Below are 15,580 nucleotides of genomic sequence, written 5' to 3' on the forward strand. Positions count from 1 at the left end.
AATGCCATAACCTATTCCTCCGGCAGTATAGCGCCCACGTCCGATTCCCATTTAGTCCGTAGTGACAGCAGATCTGGCGTGCCAAAGGAAGTTATGGCACTGTACAGAACCAATGTCACTTTGTGGGTGATTTTTTCCGGGAATAGGTTCCTTTCGATGGGGGTGTAGTCCGGCAGAGAGGTCACTTCGGGGAGGATGTCGTGCAGTGCGTGTTGGAGTTGAGTATAGTGATAGTGTTCGGTCTGGGGGAGTGCAAAGCGGTGTGCCAGCTCTGTGAATGGGACTACATTGTCTTCTCTTACTACATCACCCAAAGTGAGCAAACCATGCTGGGACCAGTTCGACCATCTGGGAAGCGTGTATACACCGGGGAGGTTTCCGTTATTCCATAATGGCTGCGCTTGCGACAGTTTGTCGCCCCAGCCCACAAATTTATGTGCATCTGTCCAGATTTGCGTTATGTGTGCACGCATGTTGAGTTGTTCGGTCCCTTTTCTTATAGAGGTACTGCATGATGGGTTTCTCGGGAGTGTTGGCTTCTAATGATCTATTAAGTGGCGCAGCTGTGTCCCCGTGTAGTTGGTCATTCACTTTAGTCAATTGGCTGGCCCAATAGTACGTCTGCATTCGGGGCAGCCCTATTCCGCCCTCCCATACGGATCTTTGGAGCGTGGCGAGTGCTATGCGCGGGTCGCCGTCGTTCCATAACAGTCTTCGGAGTGTTTGATCTATTTTCTTGAATATGTTCGGGGGGATGTATAGTGGGGCGTTCTGTAATATATATGAGTCGGGGCAGGGCCATCATTTTGAAAAGCGCAGCTCTACCTAATAGTGTCAGAGGAAGGGATGACCAGTGTCGGGTGTCCTCCGTGAATCTTGTCATTACTGGGTACAGGTTTCTGGGAACATAATCGTTCAGATCTTTTGTTATTATTATACCTAGGTATTTGAATTGTTCCCTTACAACCTGGTAGGGGCATTGGGGCGGAATCGATTCATCCTCTTGCCTAAGTGGGAACAAAGTAGATTTAGCCCAGTTAACCCTTAGGCCGCTAAAAGAGCCATATTTCTGGAGTACGTTGGTCACTATAGGGCAGGATCTAACCGGATCATGCAGGTATACCAGCAAATCATCTGCATATAAGGACACTTTGTCCTCCCAGACTTCCGACCATCGGAATCCCCTCCATGTTTCGTTGGTTCTCAACAGTATCGCGAGCGGTTCGATCACTATCGCACATATCATAGCTGACAGTGGGCATCCTTGTCTGGTCCCTTTACCAATTCCGAAGGGGTTTGATACGTGACCATTTACTTTTGTGACAGCTAGTGGAGATTTATACAATAATTTAACCCAACTCATAAATTGGGGCCCAAACCCCATTCTGCGCATTATTTCCCAGACCACCTCCCACCTGACTGAATCAAACGCTTTTTCAAAGTCCACCGCCAGCAGGGCTAATGGCCCCTGGATGGTGGTCGCATTTTCCATCGCAGTGAACAGTCGATGTATGTTCATCCGCGTGGATCTTTGCGGCATGAAACCACATTGATCTGGATGTATTAAGGAGGGTATGACTTGCTGGAGTCTGTTGGCTAGTGCTTTCGCTAGGATTTTGGTTTCAGTGTTAAATAGGGAAATAGGTCTATACGAACTACATCTATCTGGGGGCTTGTCTGTTTTAGGTATTACCACTATGGTGGCCTGTCTCAGGTCTTGTGGGAGGGACCCTTCGCTGCGGGAGGTTTCGTACATTCTCAGTAAGTGTGGTGTAATCAGGTTTGTGCCTATTTTCTTCCACACCTCAACAGGAAAACCGTTGGGTCCCGGGGTTTTCCCGGCTTGGAGATCCGTCATGGCTGCAGAGAGTTCATCCTCCGTCATGTCGTTTTCTAGCAGGGCTCTTTGATCAGGTGTCAAAGAGGGGAGGGTAATATCTGATATCACTGTGGTTTCAATGGGGGAGGTTGGTGTTTTATAAAGTTCCTTATAGTAAACTGCAAACCCTTCCGCTATGTCCCGGTCCGCCGTTATTAGTGTGCCCTCCTGTGATCTAATCGCTCTGACATGTCGGAGCCCCTCATCTCGCTTCTCTAGCCATGCCATCATTCTACCCGCTTTATCCCGGGTCTCGTATACTCTGGCACGCATCGCTGTGTGTGCCTGTTTGGCGTTGTCCAAGGCGACATTCTGTAGCTGTTTTTGTGCTAGCTGTAACACACGGTGGGTTGCTGGGAGGCCCTGGGATAGGTGAGCGATCTTTGCCCCTTGCACTCGAGCCTCGGCTGCCCGGATTGATGTAATCTGCTTCCTTTTATGGGCTGCGATCCGGGATATGAGTTCCCCCTCAGTACTGGTTTATATGCCTCCCACAGTGTTACAGGGCTGTCCACAGAGGTTGTATTCAATTCAAAATACAATTCTGTGGCTTTTTGGGCGTGCTCAACTAACTCGGGAAAGCACAGGTAATAATTATTTAGTCTCCAAGTGGGTGGGGGGACCGGTCTGTGGGTACTAAGCTCTAACAGGAGCGGGGAGTGATATGATATGCCTCTGGGTAGAAGCTGTGCATCAATTGCTTGATGTAGTTCGGAAGCCGGGAGAAAGAAATAATCAAGTCTTGACAGCGAGGCATGTGCTCCAGAGAGAAAAGAGTATTCTCTTGTGCCGGGGTGTAGATGTCTCCATACATCCTTTAGACCCATTGCGTCAACAAATGTGGCCAACTCGGTATGTGTGGAGGGATTTCTCGAGCGGATATGCGTGCGATCAAGCTCCAAATTCATGACTTTGTTAAAGTCTCCCCCCACCACCATCAAATTCGAGGGATCTGCTGCTATTGTGGGCGTTATGTCATTAAGTAGTGCGGTAAGTAAGGTAGGTGGCGCGTATATGGCTAGCATGGATATGGACCGCTCCCAGAGGGTCCCTCTTACATGAACAAATCTACCCCCTGTGTCCTGTGTGACGGATAGCAGACTCAGTGGAAGTCGTTTGTGTATTAGAATCAATACGCCCCGGCCTCCTATGGAGAAGCCTGAGTGTATCGCAATTCGGTAGTTGGTTCGCTTAAAGAGGTTGCAGTTTGTGCCTGCCAAGTGCGTTTCTGTCAAAAAGGCTATATCGGGCGCATATCGATTCAGGTATTGTAGTACAAGGCGCCTCTTAATGCTGCTGCCCAGCCCATTCACATTCCAGGTCATTAACTTAATGGATTTGGTCTTACTTTCGTTGGTATGTTCTGAAATGTTGGTTGGGAATTGGGGGTGCCAAGTAATGCTGCGTGTGTGCCGGGATGGTGACCTCTTTCTGCCCGATGGGAGCCAGACCCTAGACCAAAGCGTGCAACAATCCTAAAACAATGAACTAAACAGGCGAATTCTGTCGCAAAATCAAACTCCCCTACCCCCTCCCCATACTCCACCCCAACTTGAAGTACCTGTCGCCCGAACATTAGTCCGAGTTTGACTAGGGTCTACTCAGACTGAACAATTAATGTTAGACTAAAGAAGTTGGGGGGGTGCGCGCCGTAACTTTACCCCAAGTGCGATGGCGGTACGCCCCCGCTAGCCGCATTGTGGAAGATGTGAACACCTTACGAAAGTTACTGTGGCTTCACTCTGCACATTCCAAGTTATAGTTCAGCATCTGCATATCTGATCCGGATCCTCTGAGAATTAAGCGATGTCAGTTCCCTTCTTCCGCCGGCTGGTTCGGTGAGGGTGGTTGAGTCGGGATCGGATGCTGGTCTGCTGGTGGTCTAGGGTTTCTGCCCCCGTTGGCCCGGGGAGTCGACCAATCCCCCTCAATGTGCTGTTCAGCCCATCGCCAGGCTTCCTTAGGATCATTAAAATGGACCGTTGTGCCGTTATGATAGATTTTTAGTTGGGCGGGAATGAGCAGGCCGTATTTGACTCCTAGGACTTGAAGTTGCCTCTTAAGCTTTTCAAAGGATTGCCTCGCCCTCTGCACTTCCCTCGTCTAGTCAGGAAAGAAGGCTACTTTAGAGTTATTGTAGGTGATTGTGCCTTTGGTTCGCGCAAGGTGCAGCAGTATGTCACGGTCCCGGTAGTTTAGCAGTTTTGCAATCACCGTTCGTGGGGGAGCGCCAGGCACGGGTTTGCCTGTGGGGATTCGGTGTGCCCTTTCTATAGAAAAGAATTTAAAGAAGGATTGCTGGTCGTATATATCCATCAGCCACTGCTCCAGGAAGAGCTCCATACAAGGGCCCTCGGCTTTCTCGGGAATGCCGAGGATTCGAATGTTGTTGCGACTGGATCTGCCCTCTCCCTCTTCAACTCTGGCCTCCAGGAACTTAAGTTTGGCCGAGACTCCTTGGATTTGTTGTTGCACGGTGTGTAGCCCATCCTCCGTGTTGGAGATTCGCTGTTCCGCTTCTCCGGTTCGTGCTGAGAGCTTCTGCAGGTCGTGTCGGAGAAGGGATACGTCCAGGCTTATACTATCCATTTTCTGCTCCATTGAGGAGCGGGAGTCCGCTATCGCTGCCATTATGTCTCTTAGGGAGAGTGTGGGCGCGTGGTCCACCTCTTTGGCGGGCAACTGTAGAAGGTCAGGGGGTTGTGATGGGGGGGATCGTGTATTGGTCAATCCTGTTCTGCACATTGGGCCTCCTGGTTTTCTCCTTCCCCATTTTGCCGCTAGGCCTAGCGGGCGTGCTTTTATGTCCCAAGCCTTGTCCGGTCGCTCGAGGGGGTGACTTCCTAGGATTGTTGCCCAGTTCGGTGTACAGTTAGTGACACTATGGTAGTGTTGGGAAGCCACCTCGTTCTGTGACAAAAGGGAAGGGGGAGGAATCCGACAGAGCAGTGCCCCCTTTATTGCAGGGCGCCGAACGTTGGTAGTCCCTAGGTCATGTGCGCGGCCGTGGTAGTTTGGCCTCTCCGGTTTGTGGTCGTTGTTGGATCGCACAGGGAGGTTTCTCGCTGTTGACCGGGTGGGTGTCTCTGAACCCGCTCTTCGATTCTCTCTTCGGAGCCCGGTGTCCACTTGAGTGAGGCAGGGAGGGTACTTGTGGAGGGTTTTGCCCGCAGCGATATGCCACGTATGACGGTGGGTCCCCCAAACGTCCGCCACGTAGGTGGTAGTGGCGGTAGTTCAACTTGGAGAGAGTTGGCTGCGGAGCCGTGTCCCTGCTCGCCCCGGGTACAGTGGTCACCCAGTAGTATTGAATTCTTGTGTGGGGATCAGGTGGTTGGTTCGCCTTGGAGAACGGTATGTCCACGAGTGGGCCGTGCCTCCTGTATCTCCAGCGCATGTGTGCCGGTGGCCGGGACCAAACTGGGCGATTGTGTGAGTCTTTATTTGCAGCGAGCGGGGAAGCCCAGCACCGTGTGCGGCGTCTACAGGATAGAGGGGCCGCTGGGGTGTGTTTCGCGCAGGGAACTCCAGCGCTGGCACTCACCAGTGGGGGCGGACCTCTCCGCTCACGGGTCGCCTCGGCGGTGTCCCTTCTCCCAGTCCGCCGGTCCGGGGCACTACTGGGCTCCGCCTCCACTCCCTTCCTCCACCGCTCCTTCGACGAAGGGCGCCCGGGTCCTCGCCACCGGAGGCACAGATCGGCCGGGTGTCCACTTGCCTCTGGCACCGCGGCGGCCGTCGGTGGAATGAGGCTGTTGGTTTCGGGGGCCGCTCCGCTTCACTGTTGGTTCGCGCCCTTGGTTCCGGCGGCCATCTTGGGCGCCTGATGCGTTGTTTCGGAGCTGCCTTCACACGCCCCTATTTCTGCCGCCCGGATGCGTTACGAGCTGATTCTGGAGACAAGTGTGCCCCAGGGCATCAGGGTGTATTTTGGGGGTCAGTGGATGTCGGCAAACAGGCGTTCGGATCAGGATGTTTTCCGCGGCGGCGGGAGATTCTCAGGCGTACGTCTATCGCATCTCGCTGTTGGCCACGCCTCCCCCATAATGATACATTTGAGGCCACAATTTTTCAAAAGATAGCTCAGTGGGTGAAGCAATAATTACACAAATCTATGTCTGCATGTTTGCAGTTCCAAATTCCAGCAAGGCCAAATTAGCTTTTCCTATTTCTGAGGTTGATAAAGTTATTTGTGTATGTACTTTTGTGATAGTAACACCCACTGCACTACAAAACATTGTACACCAGATAGCAGCAGCTATAAAAAAAAAAAAACAGCATGGCATTTGTATGGTGCTAGAGCTTGGATCCTCCAAACGAGGCTTGTAAACACTGGGTGGTCACCCCAATGAACAGCATAAAGTGTTAGTCTGGAGAGATGATCAAGTCGTCAAATTCAAGACTGTGGATCCAAAGTGTTCAGGCTCATATCCTGGGTTTGCCACGCAATGACGCAGTAATCCTGGAAAAATCATTTTATACCACTGCATAGTACTCTGCAGCCATCTCTGAGAAGGTTTTCCTTCTTACGAGTGCCATTGTTTTAGCCTGTTGCCTGATCTTTCTTTTTATGTATGCCATTTGAGTGAAAGGGGTCATAGACAGGCGAGATCCCACCAAATGAAGACTTCAGATGAGAACATTTTCAGGTTGCTTATTTGGCAAAAAAAACTGTTTTCTTTTTCATACAATTTCTAAGGTACTTCTGCACACATCTTAAGTATGTGTGCATTTAAAGCTTTATAATACAATAGAAAAACCCAGAAGAAAGCTTTTAAGCTCACATCAATTAATATTCTGGTACTTCTATACTTACCTTTATAATGGAGACATTGAAGCTAGAATCATTCAACTTTTGCATAACAGGCTTCTATACATTTTTGTTTTTGTCAAGCTGGGTTATGTGATTTGTGTACTTTCAGAGTCATTTCTACAAAACTCTATTATTTCGGTTCATAAAAGTCAAATAATTGCACCTTGCACCATGATAAGAATTGTGAAATAATGCGTCAAGTGCAACAATTGCAGATTGGCTCACATCCCAGCTTCGCCTTTTAACCAACATGTGCAATCTGAGCAAATAATGTTATTTGTTTATTATTTTGATTCCAGCAAGTCTGCTGAAGGTAAGGGGAATGGAAATTAGTTACCATGCATAATTTAATTCCTGCGGGAAAGGAGTGGGTGGCATAACCAGAGATTCTGGATCCCTTAATTTGGTTCTGGAGGGGACCCAAACCTTTTCTGCTCCCCGGGCTGGTAAAAACAGACATTCCAACATTTGCGAGCCCCTGAGAGGGAGATTTCACCACAGCAATTGGGAGAATATATTTTTCCCAAAGGATTGCATCAGGTGATAATTATTTCAGGGTGAATACAGTAAAAAATAGCCAGATTTTTCAATTAAAAATCAGGAGTCTCCCGTCTAAATCGGGAGGGTTGGCATGTATGCAACAAAAATCTTTAAGATGCCTCGTTGCCTGCAGCTTTCTATCGTGCAGCATAGATGCCAAAATTCCGACGCACCTGTGAGGGAGATTTCGTCAGGGAAATCGGTAGACACACATTTTCCCATAGGAATGTATTGAGGGTATAATTATTTTAGGTGGGAGAATGAGAAAAATAGCAACATTTTTCAATGAAAAATAGGGAATCTTCCGCATTGGCATGTATGTCCATGCAGGCAGGCACAGGGGATGTCATGAGGCACCAACATGACCCATACCTGTAGGTGCTCATCCAGTCCTGTATTTTCTTTTGCATTCTGGGACTTGTAGTGCTGCTTTTTCAATTATAAAACTCAGACTACAAGTCACAGAATGAAAAGAAAAACCAGAACGGGATATGCACCTACAGATTGGAATGGGTCATGTTGTTAACTATTTAAAAAAAAAAAAAAAAAAAAAAAGAAACCAGAGGCCGCAGAGAGCTCAGCACCAGCTGCTTTCCACCATAACCAGCGACCCCCAGACTAAGGTAAGGAGTCTCCTGACCCCTACCTCCCAAAAGCCCAATTTAATAAAAAATATGGTGCTTATAAGCACCATTGCGCACTCGGTGCGTGTTGTGTCCCCCTGTGCCCGCCCGCTTCCTGGTTGTCCCTCTGCCCACCCCCCAACCCGCCCACTGGATCCGGATTGGTCCACATTCCATATATCAAGGACATCCCAGGGCAGCCCTCTACCCGGCAGCCTCTGTGGCTAAGGGGGGCTCCAAGATGTGTCTGCAGGTGTCCACAGGGGAAGCCAAGGAAGCCAGCAACTAACAGACACCAACAAAACCGTGAGTGTGGTATGGGTGGGGAGTAGAGCAAGCACTCTACTCCAGAAAGCCAGAAAACCCATGCCACTCTATCTTACCTCCAAATAACATAGACTGCCATAATATTAGCATGTCCAAACCTAGATAGAATTACGAATATTAGCTTGCGTCGAAACTGGATGGGATTTTGAATGTTAGCATGCCCACACTTAGATAGAATTGTGAGTATTGGCACGTCCACACCTAGTTGGAATTGTGAATGCATACATGCCAACCCTCACGATTTAGGCGGGAGACTCCCGATTTTTCGGTGAAAAATGTAGCTATTTTTCACATTCTCCCACTAAAAATTACTGTAGCCCCAATACATTCCTATGGAGAAATGTGGTCTACCGATTTTCCAGTGTGGTCTCCCGATTTTCCAGTGGAAATCTCCCTCCCAGGTGGCTCGGAATGTTGGCATGTATGGTGAATGTTAGCCTGCGTCGCATCTAGATGGGACTTTGAATGTTGACATGCCCACACCTAGACAGATTTCTGAACAACGGCCTGCGTCACATCTAGATAGGATTAGGAACGCAAACAAATGCCACATTTAGACAAACTGTGAATGTTAGCATGCTAAAGGTCAGGTAACCCACTAACCAATATAAGCTCAAACTCTGTTTACTTTTCTCACTCAAAAAACTTGCACAACAAGCTGCATGCACGGAGCAACAGCACATGCGGATTGAAACTGATCCAATACCCGCACCAGAGCTCAGTATCTGGTGTATATCCAGCTGAAGCTGCCAACAGAACACCACTCCTCTCACTATCCTACTCCTCTTCACCTTACTAACCCATCCCACCTTATCATTTGCAGATTATCATTTGCAGATCCGCCAGAGCGCCTGGGGACCAATTCCGTTGGTGACGGTGCGCGGTACAAATACCTTTAACATTTAACATGCAATATGTACAACGTGTGCAGCCTACGTGCTCAAGTAGGAAGTGGTTGCCGGGGCACAATCATACATTCTGTCTCTGCATCACTCACTCCCTGACCGGGACACTACGACCTGCTATTTTTTTTAGGTAAAAAGACAATGTTTATGTTCGGGGGGGGCGGGGCTAGGGGTTTGGGTGCAGTTGGATTGTGGTAAAATTAATGGTGCCACGGGGTATGCAAACTATAATGATGGGCACAAACTCTCCAGAAAAATGAAATCTTGACCTTGGCAACTGCGTCATTTGTCAACAATAAATAACCATTATTTAACTATTTTGTAATAATACATGTGGTTGGATTTATATTGTGTTTATAGTTATTACTATGCATTATGCTATGACAGACAATTAACATAACTTATAAGTGTTTCGATTTTCATGAAATGTGCACTTTCTTACGGACGTTTCTTGTCCAATGCCAATGTTAAAACGTGACAAACAAGAGCTCCAAGATGGCCGCCACATTCGGTACATCGAAGTCGGACTCTAACGGCACTGTAAAACATGAGGTGACGTCACTTGCCCCCCCTCCGTTAACTGTTCCTCTTTATTTACCCCACCTTTACCACTGTCCTTTGCTGAATCCTGACCCGGAAGCTGCCTGCAAATCTCATGCCTTAGGTCACCATGGGCAGCAAGATGGCAGCCGCCAGCAGGGTCGTTCAGGTAATTTTACATATGTTTCTCTGTAAGCAAGAACGACCGGTACCGGTTGAAATCAAAGAATGGGCTGTCTGTCCTAGTATTGACTCATAACTTCTGCTGATAAATAGCCCAAAACGTCTACGGGCGCTGACAACTGTCGTAAGGAAGGTCAGAGAGCTACACAGTAACTGTGGGTTCTATACAAGACTCTTACTTTTAAGCATGTTTAATCAGGGTGGTGCACAGTTTTTACATACACCCGTTTTTGTACACTTGCTAAATATCTTGCTTTTTTATTGTGCACTTTATATTAAACCTCACACACATAAACATACAACATCACAAATCTTTTAATAAACAATAGATTACAACATTCTTTCAGTTAAATAATTATACAGTACAGTAAATATCTTGCAATTCATTCTCAAACCTCGGAATCAACGTTTTTCTGTTAATACGTGAATTGTTTAATTAAACCATCTGATCTCGGGGTATTACAAACAAATGACACTACAAACTCCTGCGGTCTACCTTTTTTCTCATTAAGAGCCAAGTAAGTGTTACCCACCTCCTGATTATGTGCAAAATAATTGTGTTGAGAATTATATCTGGTATACGAAACTATGGCGTGGGAGGAGTGGAAGGTGTTCATAACTTTTAAAAACGAGCATTGCCAATAGTTTGGGCTTTTGTGTAGGCATGGGAAAGGCACTTTCTAGGCTCAGCCGTAGTAGTGTTATTTATCTATTGTTGATAGCAGGTGCAAAATGGTATTAGTACCGTGGCACGTAATCTCAGTGCTTGGCAAAAGCTTAAAACTCATGCACAAGTCAAAAAGGTTGGCTTTGCCAATGCTGGTTTTAAACTGGACTTAAGTGAAGGACACGGAGAGTGCTTATAAATTGAATGGCTGATTCCAGGTCTGGCAAGTGTTTACATCTCCAATTAAGTCATTAACTCTCTGAAGACTGGTTTGAGCAAACACCGGCAGGCACTTTGACTGCAAAGCCTGATGGTAAGGCATGATTAAAGCGAGCCAAAGAGGTCCCTGGAGGAGGTGTTTTGGGCAGCAGAGGCAGGAATAGGTTCGAATGGCCATATGGATTAGCATGGCCATGGGAAGGCAATGGGTGGGCCCATAACCAAACCACACCAAGTGACTATGGGTCCCTCATATGTCATTACTGTGTGTCTCCTCACATGCCATTCCTCCCTATCAGATCCTGACTAGGGATCTGGGCGTGCACACCTGCGCATAGCAGCCACAAGGACATAGCCACACAGTACGGGTGCTGGCATCAACTAACTTTATTGGCGTGCTTTGCACGCGTACTCTAACATTGGTCATGTGACCTCATTGATGCATCGCCGCTTGTCCCAGGCGATGCTATACCTTCCCTAAAATAACATTGTTCTACCCCATTTCTTTGATCCATCGTCTCGGCTTTCGAATGATGCAGCAAGGTTTGTTCGTACCTCAGGTTGTGCATCTTGTTCTCCTTGTCCTCCTTCAGGAGAACTGTGTTCGATTCCTCTTCGTCACCCGAGTATCCAGATACATCTCAGGTGCATTCCATCTTCACTTCGGAACTGGGGTGTGCAATGATCTGTCCTCGTGAAAAAAACAATCCGTTTCTCGTCACTGACCTACCGTCTCTCTCTGCCGTGACCATGGATCCCTTCATCTCTGTGATGGTCAGTGGCAGGGCGTCAAATGGCGGCGTGTCCTTGTGGGTCTGAGTCTGTTGCACCAGGACGTGATTGCCAAATCTTAAATTGGCTTCCCTAGCCCGCTTTTTGTGATTGGTGTATTCTTTCATCCTGTTTTTAGCCTTGTCATCTCTGGTCCTCACTTCCCGCTGGATCTCCAGGGGTAGCCGTGAGCACACGGGTCGGCCAAACATTAGTTCTGCTGGGCATACTCCCGTGGAGTCATGGGGTGTGTTCTGGTAATCCCGCAAGAGCTGATACAGTGATTGTTCGATGGGCATGTGGGTAATGTTTGCTATTCTGATGGTCCTCTTGATATTATCCATGAATCGTTTCACTGCCCCATTCGCCTGGGGCCACAGCGGGCTGACCTTTCTGTTATGAAATCCCATGTATTTGGCAAAATAATGGAAGTCCTTTCCGGTGAACGGGTGTTCATTGACGCACTTTGGCGACCCTGTATGTAGAGAATATCATGCCGAGAACAGGGATCACCGCTGCGGTTGGTGGGGAAGGCACTATCTCGGTTTCTGAGTACCTCGAATGCTCGTTAAGTGCTAATAGTACATATTCACCTGATCTCAGTGGACCATAAAAGTCAATCGCAACCTATTCCCACACTCCCTCTGGGAGCAGTGTCATGTGCAACGGTTCCAGGAATGATGGGGGCTGTACAGTGAGGCATATATGACATGAATTCAGTGTTGATTTGATCATTTTGTCCATGCCGGGGAACCACACTTTCCTCCGGAGCATATGTTTTTTTAGACACAATGCCCCTGTGACTCTCGTGTTCAATGTCGATCACCCGCTGGTGGAAGGATGTTGGTGCTATGATTCGGTCCTCTTTGAGTATTAATGAGGAGGGAGACAGCGACAGTTCGTCTTTCGAACTTGCCAGGGCTTTGAAGAGTGCCCCATCGAGTGACTGGTTATTCCTTTTTGACGCCTCCGTTGAGGTCCTTCGCCTGTTCAGGATGCATGAGGTTGTAAGGTTCAGTGTCTCGTCTTCTGCGGTGCTCCTAGTATGTTCTGCCATGACGTAGTTTATGTATCCATCCGCCCGGTCATTTGACAAGTAGGGTCCTGCAAGCGGATGGCGGGAAAGGAAATCTGCAGGGTTCTCGTTTTTACTAGGCTTGTGAGTGAAGACACATTTGTACTCTTGCAGACTGAGCCCCCATCTTGCTATCCCGGGTGGCATTTGGGTGGTTGGCTTACCGTAGATGGTGACAAGGGCCTGGCAGGCAGTGATGATGGTGGAAGGCTTTCCGTACACAAACAAATTAAAATGTTCACAAGTCCAGACAACCGCCAGGGCCTCCTTTTCGGCCTGCGATTAGCATTGCTAGGCCTCCGGGAGACTCTTGCTGGTGTAGGATACCATCCGTCTCTGTGCGTGTTCGCTACCTGAATGTTGGGCGAGAATGGCTTTGAGGCCCACAGGGTTTGCATCCACCGTTACTTCAGTGTGCATGTTGGGGTCGAAATTGGACATAGAGACAGCCGCAGCAATATCTCTTCTGATTTTCTCAAAAGCCTTCTGCTTTGTTGGACCCCATTGAAATAAGTGGTACTGTTTGGTGAAAGCACGCAACGGGCGCTTGTAGAGGCAAAGTCAGGCAGATAACAGGTGCAATAACTCACCAGTCCTAGGAATGACCTCACCTGTGCAATGTTTGTCGGGCGAGGGGCTACTGTCCGTTCTCAGATCTTGTCCTGTTCAGGCTGGATGCCTTTTTCTGAATACAATGTGTCAAAAAAGTGTGGTCTTGTTGAAAACAAATTCATCCTTATTGAAGGTTAGGTTTGCATCGTTGAGGGCTGAGCAAACTCATCAGTGTCTCGTCGTGGGCCTCCTGGGACTGACCAAAGATCAGGATATCGTCACTGTAATTTATTCAGTGCAGTATGTGGTAGATGATTTTGCAAATTTCTTCTTGGAATATTTCTGCGGCCGAAAAAATTGCAAAACGTATAGCAGAATACTTCCAGGTGGGTAGTGAAGGTTGTGATATACCGCAATTCTATTTGGTGATAACCTTTGTTCAGATCCAAATGGAAGAAGATTCTAGCGCCATTGAGTAAGTGTGTCATGTCCATGATGCGCGGGGACTGTTGATGTTCTCTGAGTATGGCTTGATTGGGTGCACACATGTCTACGCACAGCCTTATTTGTCTTTCTGCCATTTTTTGGCACCAGTACCACCGGGGAGACCCATGGGGTTGGGCCCAACGTTGGTTCCATTATGGCAGCTTCCGTGCGGGCGAGGGGTTCTTTTCTCTCCAGATGCTGAATGTTAAATGGAATTCCTTGGAAGTGCTGTGCTATAGGTTTCACCGTCTTGTCTATGTGTAGTTATATCTTTCGTCCCTTTTGTTTTCTGACCCCTTTCAAGAGTTTGGGGAATTTTGACACTACCCTGGTGCTGGGCGATATGTACTTGTCTGCCATTACTTGATAAACTATGTGAATGAGTCCCTTCTGTACAGCAGATTAAAAAACTAAGTATGCATCCACTGGTCTGTGGCAAGCACGTGTATGAATATGCGGTCCTGCTTGTCTTTGTGTCTGCACAGAGTTATGAAGGCTCCAAGGCAAGGAAGAGGTTCCTTCGCTCCATATGCATAGATTGCTGCATGTGATTTCTTCAGTTTGGGACTCTTGAGTGAGCTTGAGTGAGCTTGTGGTATTTGTGGTACCTGTATCTTTAAAGGCACACACGCGGCAGAGTGACGTAACACTGCTGCATGTGCGGAATAAACTGGGCAGTCCTGGGATCACCAGTGTGCCCGTGGAGCCTGGACAGTGAACACGTCATACGCAGAACCCAAGAATGTTTTGCGAGAAAACTTTATGCCACTTGCCAACATGGACTATGAGTGTTTTTTCATGTGCAGCACCAAACAAAAAAATGAGTCTCTGGACATGTTTTATGGCCCTCTCTGGCAAATGTCATTATCGTATGCCTGGGACAACGATCAGGCCATGATCAGGGCACCGCTCATTCAGGGCTGTTCATCTGGTGAGCTTCGAAGGCAGATGCTACGCGAGCCTGGCCTCACGTTGCCCCGCATACTGGGGTTGGGCTGGTGCCATGAGGTGGCTGAAGTGAGGGCATCGAAAAGGGATGCCGCAATTCGGCCGGGAAGACTGAGGAGGTGTGTGCCGAGGTCCAGGATGGAGAGGTGCCAGTCGACCGGGTGGTAGCCAGGGTGACAGAGGGGGCAGGACTCTGGAGTCGTTCCTCAAGTGCGTGTATGATCTCCCAAACTGGCGGAATGCTTTGCGCAAGGGAAGGCGTGTGGACGCTGTGGCACACTTGATCACTATGCCCGCATGTGCAGAGTGCTGGTGGTGGTACAGAGAGGGCCAGTACGGGCAGGTTTCTTTCGACAGCAGCAACCGCTCAACAGTCATTGGTGGACCAAGGAGAAGAAGGGCTGACTCAGGAAGAGGATGATGAAGAAAACATCTTTTTCATTTCCAGCGTCAGTGGGCTGCTGAGCTGTGCAGCGGCCGAAGCTTTGGGCATCGTAAGTTTCACGTATGGAGTGTATGTGGAGGACGTGCAAGGAGTTCTCACGAAATACAGTCGGCTGTTTCGGGATAGGTTGCGTGGCTGGCGAACCTGTGAGGCTTCATATCGTCATATCGACAAATCCATACAACCAATAACCCTCAAGCACTGAAGAGTCCCGTTCCACCTGCGAGACCTGGTGGATAAGGAATTGGAAAATCTGGCGTCACTTGACATTATAGAGAATGTGAATGGACCTACACCATTGGTGTCGCCCAGTCTCATTGTACGGAAGCTGGTACTTCCTGATTTGGTGATCTGTGTAGACACGATGCTCCCGAACAAGGCCATAAAGCGAGTGACACCTCACGCCCATGATCAATGACATCATTGTGGAACTGCAAGATGCCAGGTTCTTCTCGCAATTGGACCTGCGTTCTGGCTATCCTCAAGTTGTGTTACACCCGGACTTGAGATATATCGCCATGTTATCTGTTGCCACTTTTTCGCCTCAAGAAAATTAGACACACCAACCTAGCGCTAGCATTTTGTAAAAGCACCACTGATGTGAATG

At 48.3% G+C, this 15,580-nt stretch overlaps 1 protein-coding gene across 1 annotated transcript in view; it reads left to right on the top strand.

The window, feature by feature from the left end:
• Positions 1 to 9,645: 9,645 nt before the first annotated feature.
• The window catches only part of KGD4 (alpha-ketoglutarate dehydrogenase subunit 4), a 162,599-nt gene continuing 156,664 nt past the window's right edge, over positions 9,646 to 15,580 (top strand). Inside the window, exon 1 of the mRNA XM_069627396.1 lies at positions 9,646 to 9,796. Coding sequence (XP_069483497.1) covers positions 9,758 to 9,796 — 39 coding nt within the window. The 5' untranslated portion in view covers positions 9,646 to 9,757. The remainder of the gene's footprint in view (positions 9,797 to 15,580) is intronic.

The sequence above is a fragment of the Ambystoma mexicanum genome, chromosome 6p (assembly GCF_040938575.1).
Source record: "Ambystoma mexicanum isolate Mex_15411 chromosome 6p, UKY_AmexF1_1, whole genome shotgun sequence".
In the NCBI taxonomy this organism is placed as follows: Eukaryota; Metazoa; Chordata; class Amphibia; order Caudata; family Ambystomatidae; genus Ambystoma; species Ambystoma mexicanum.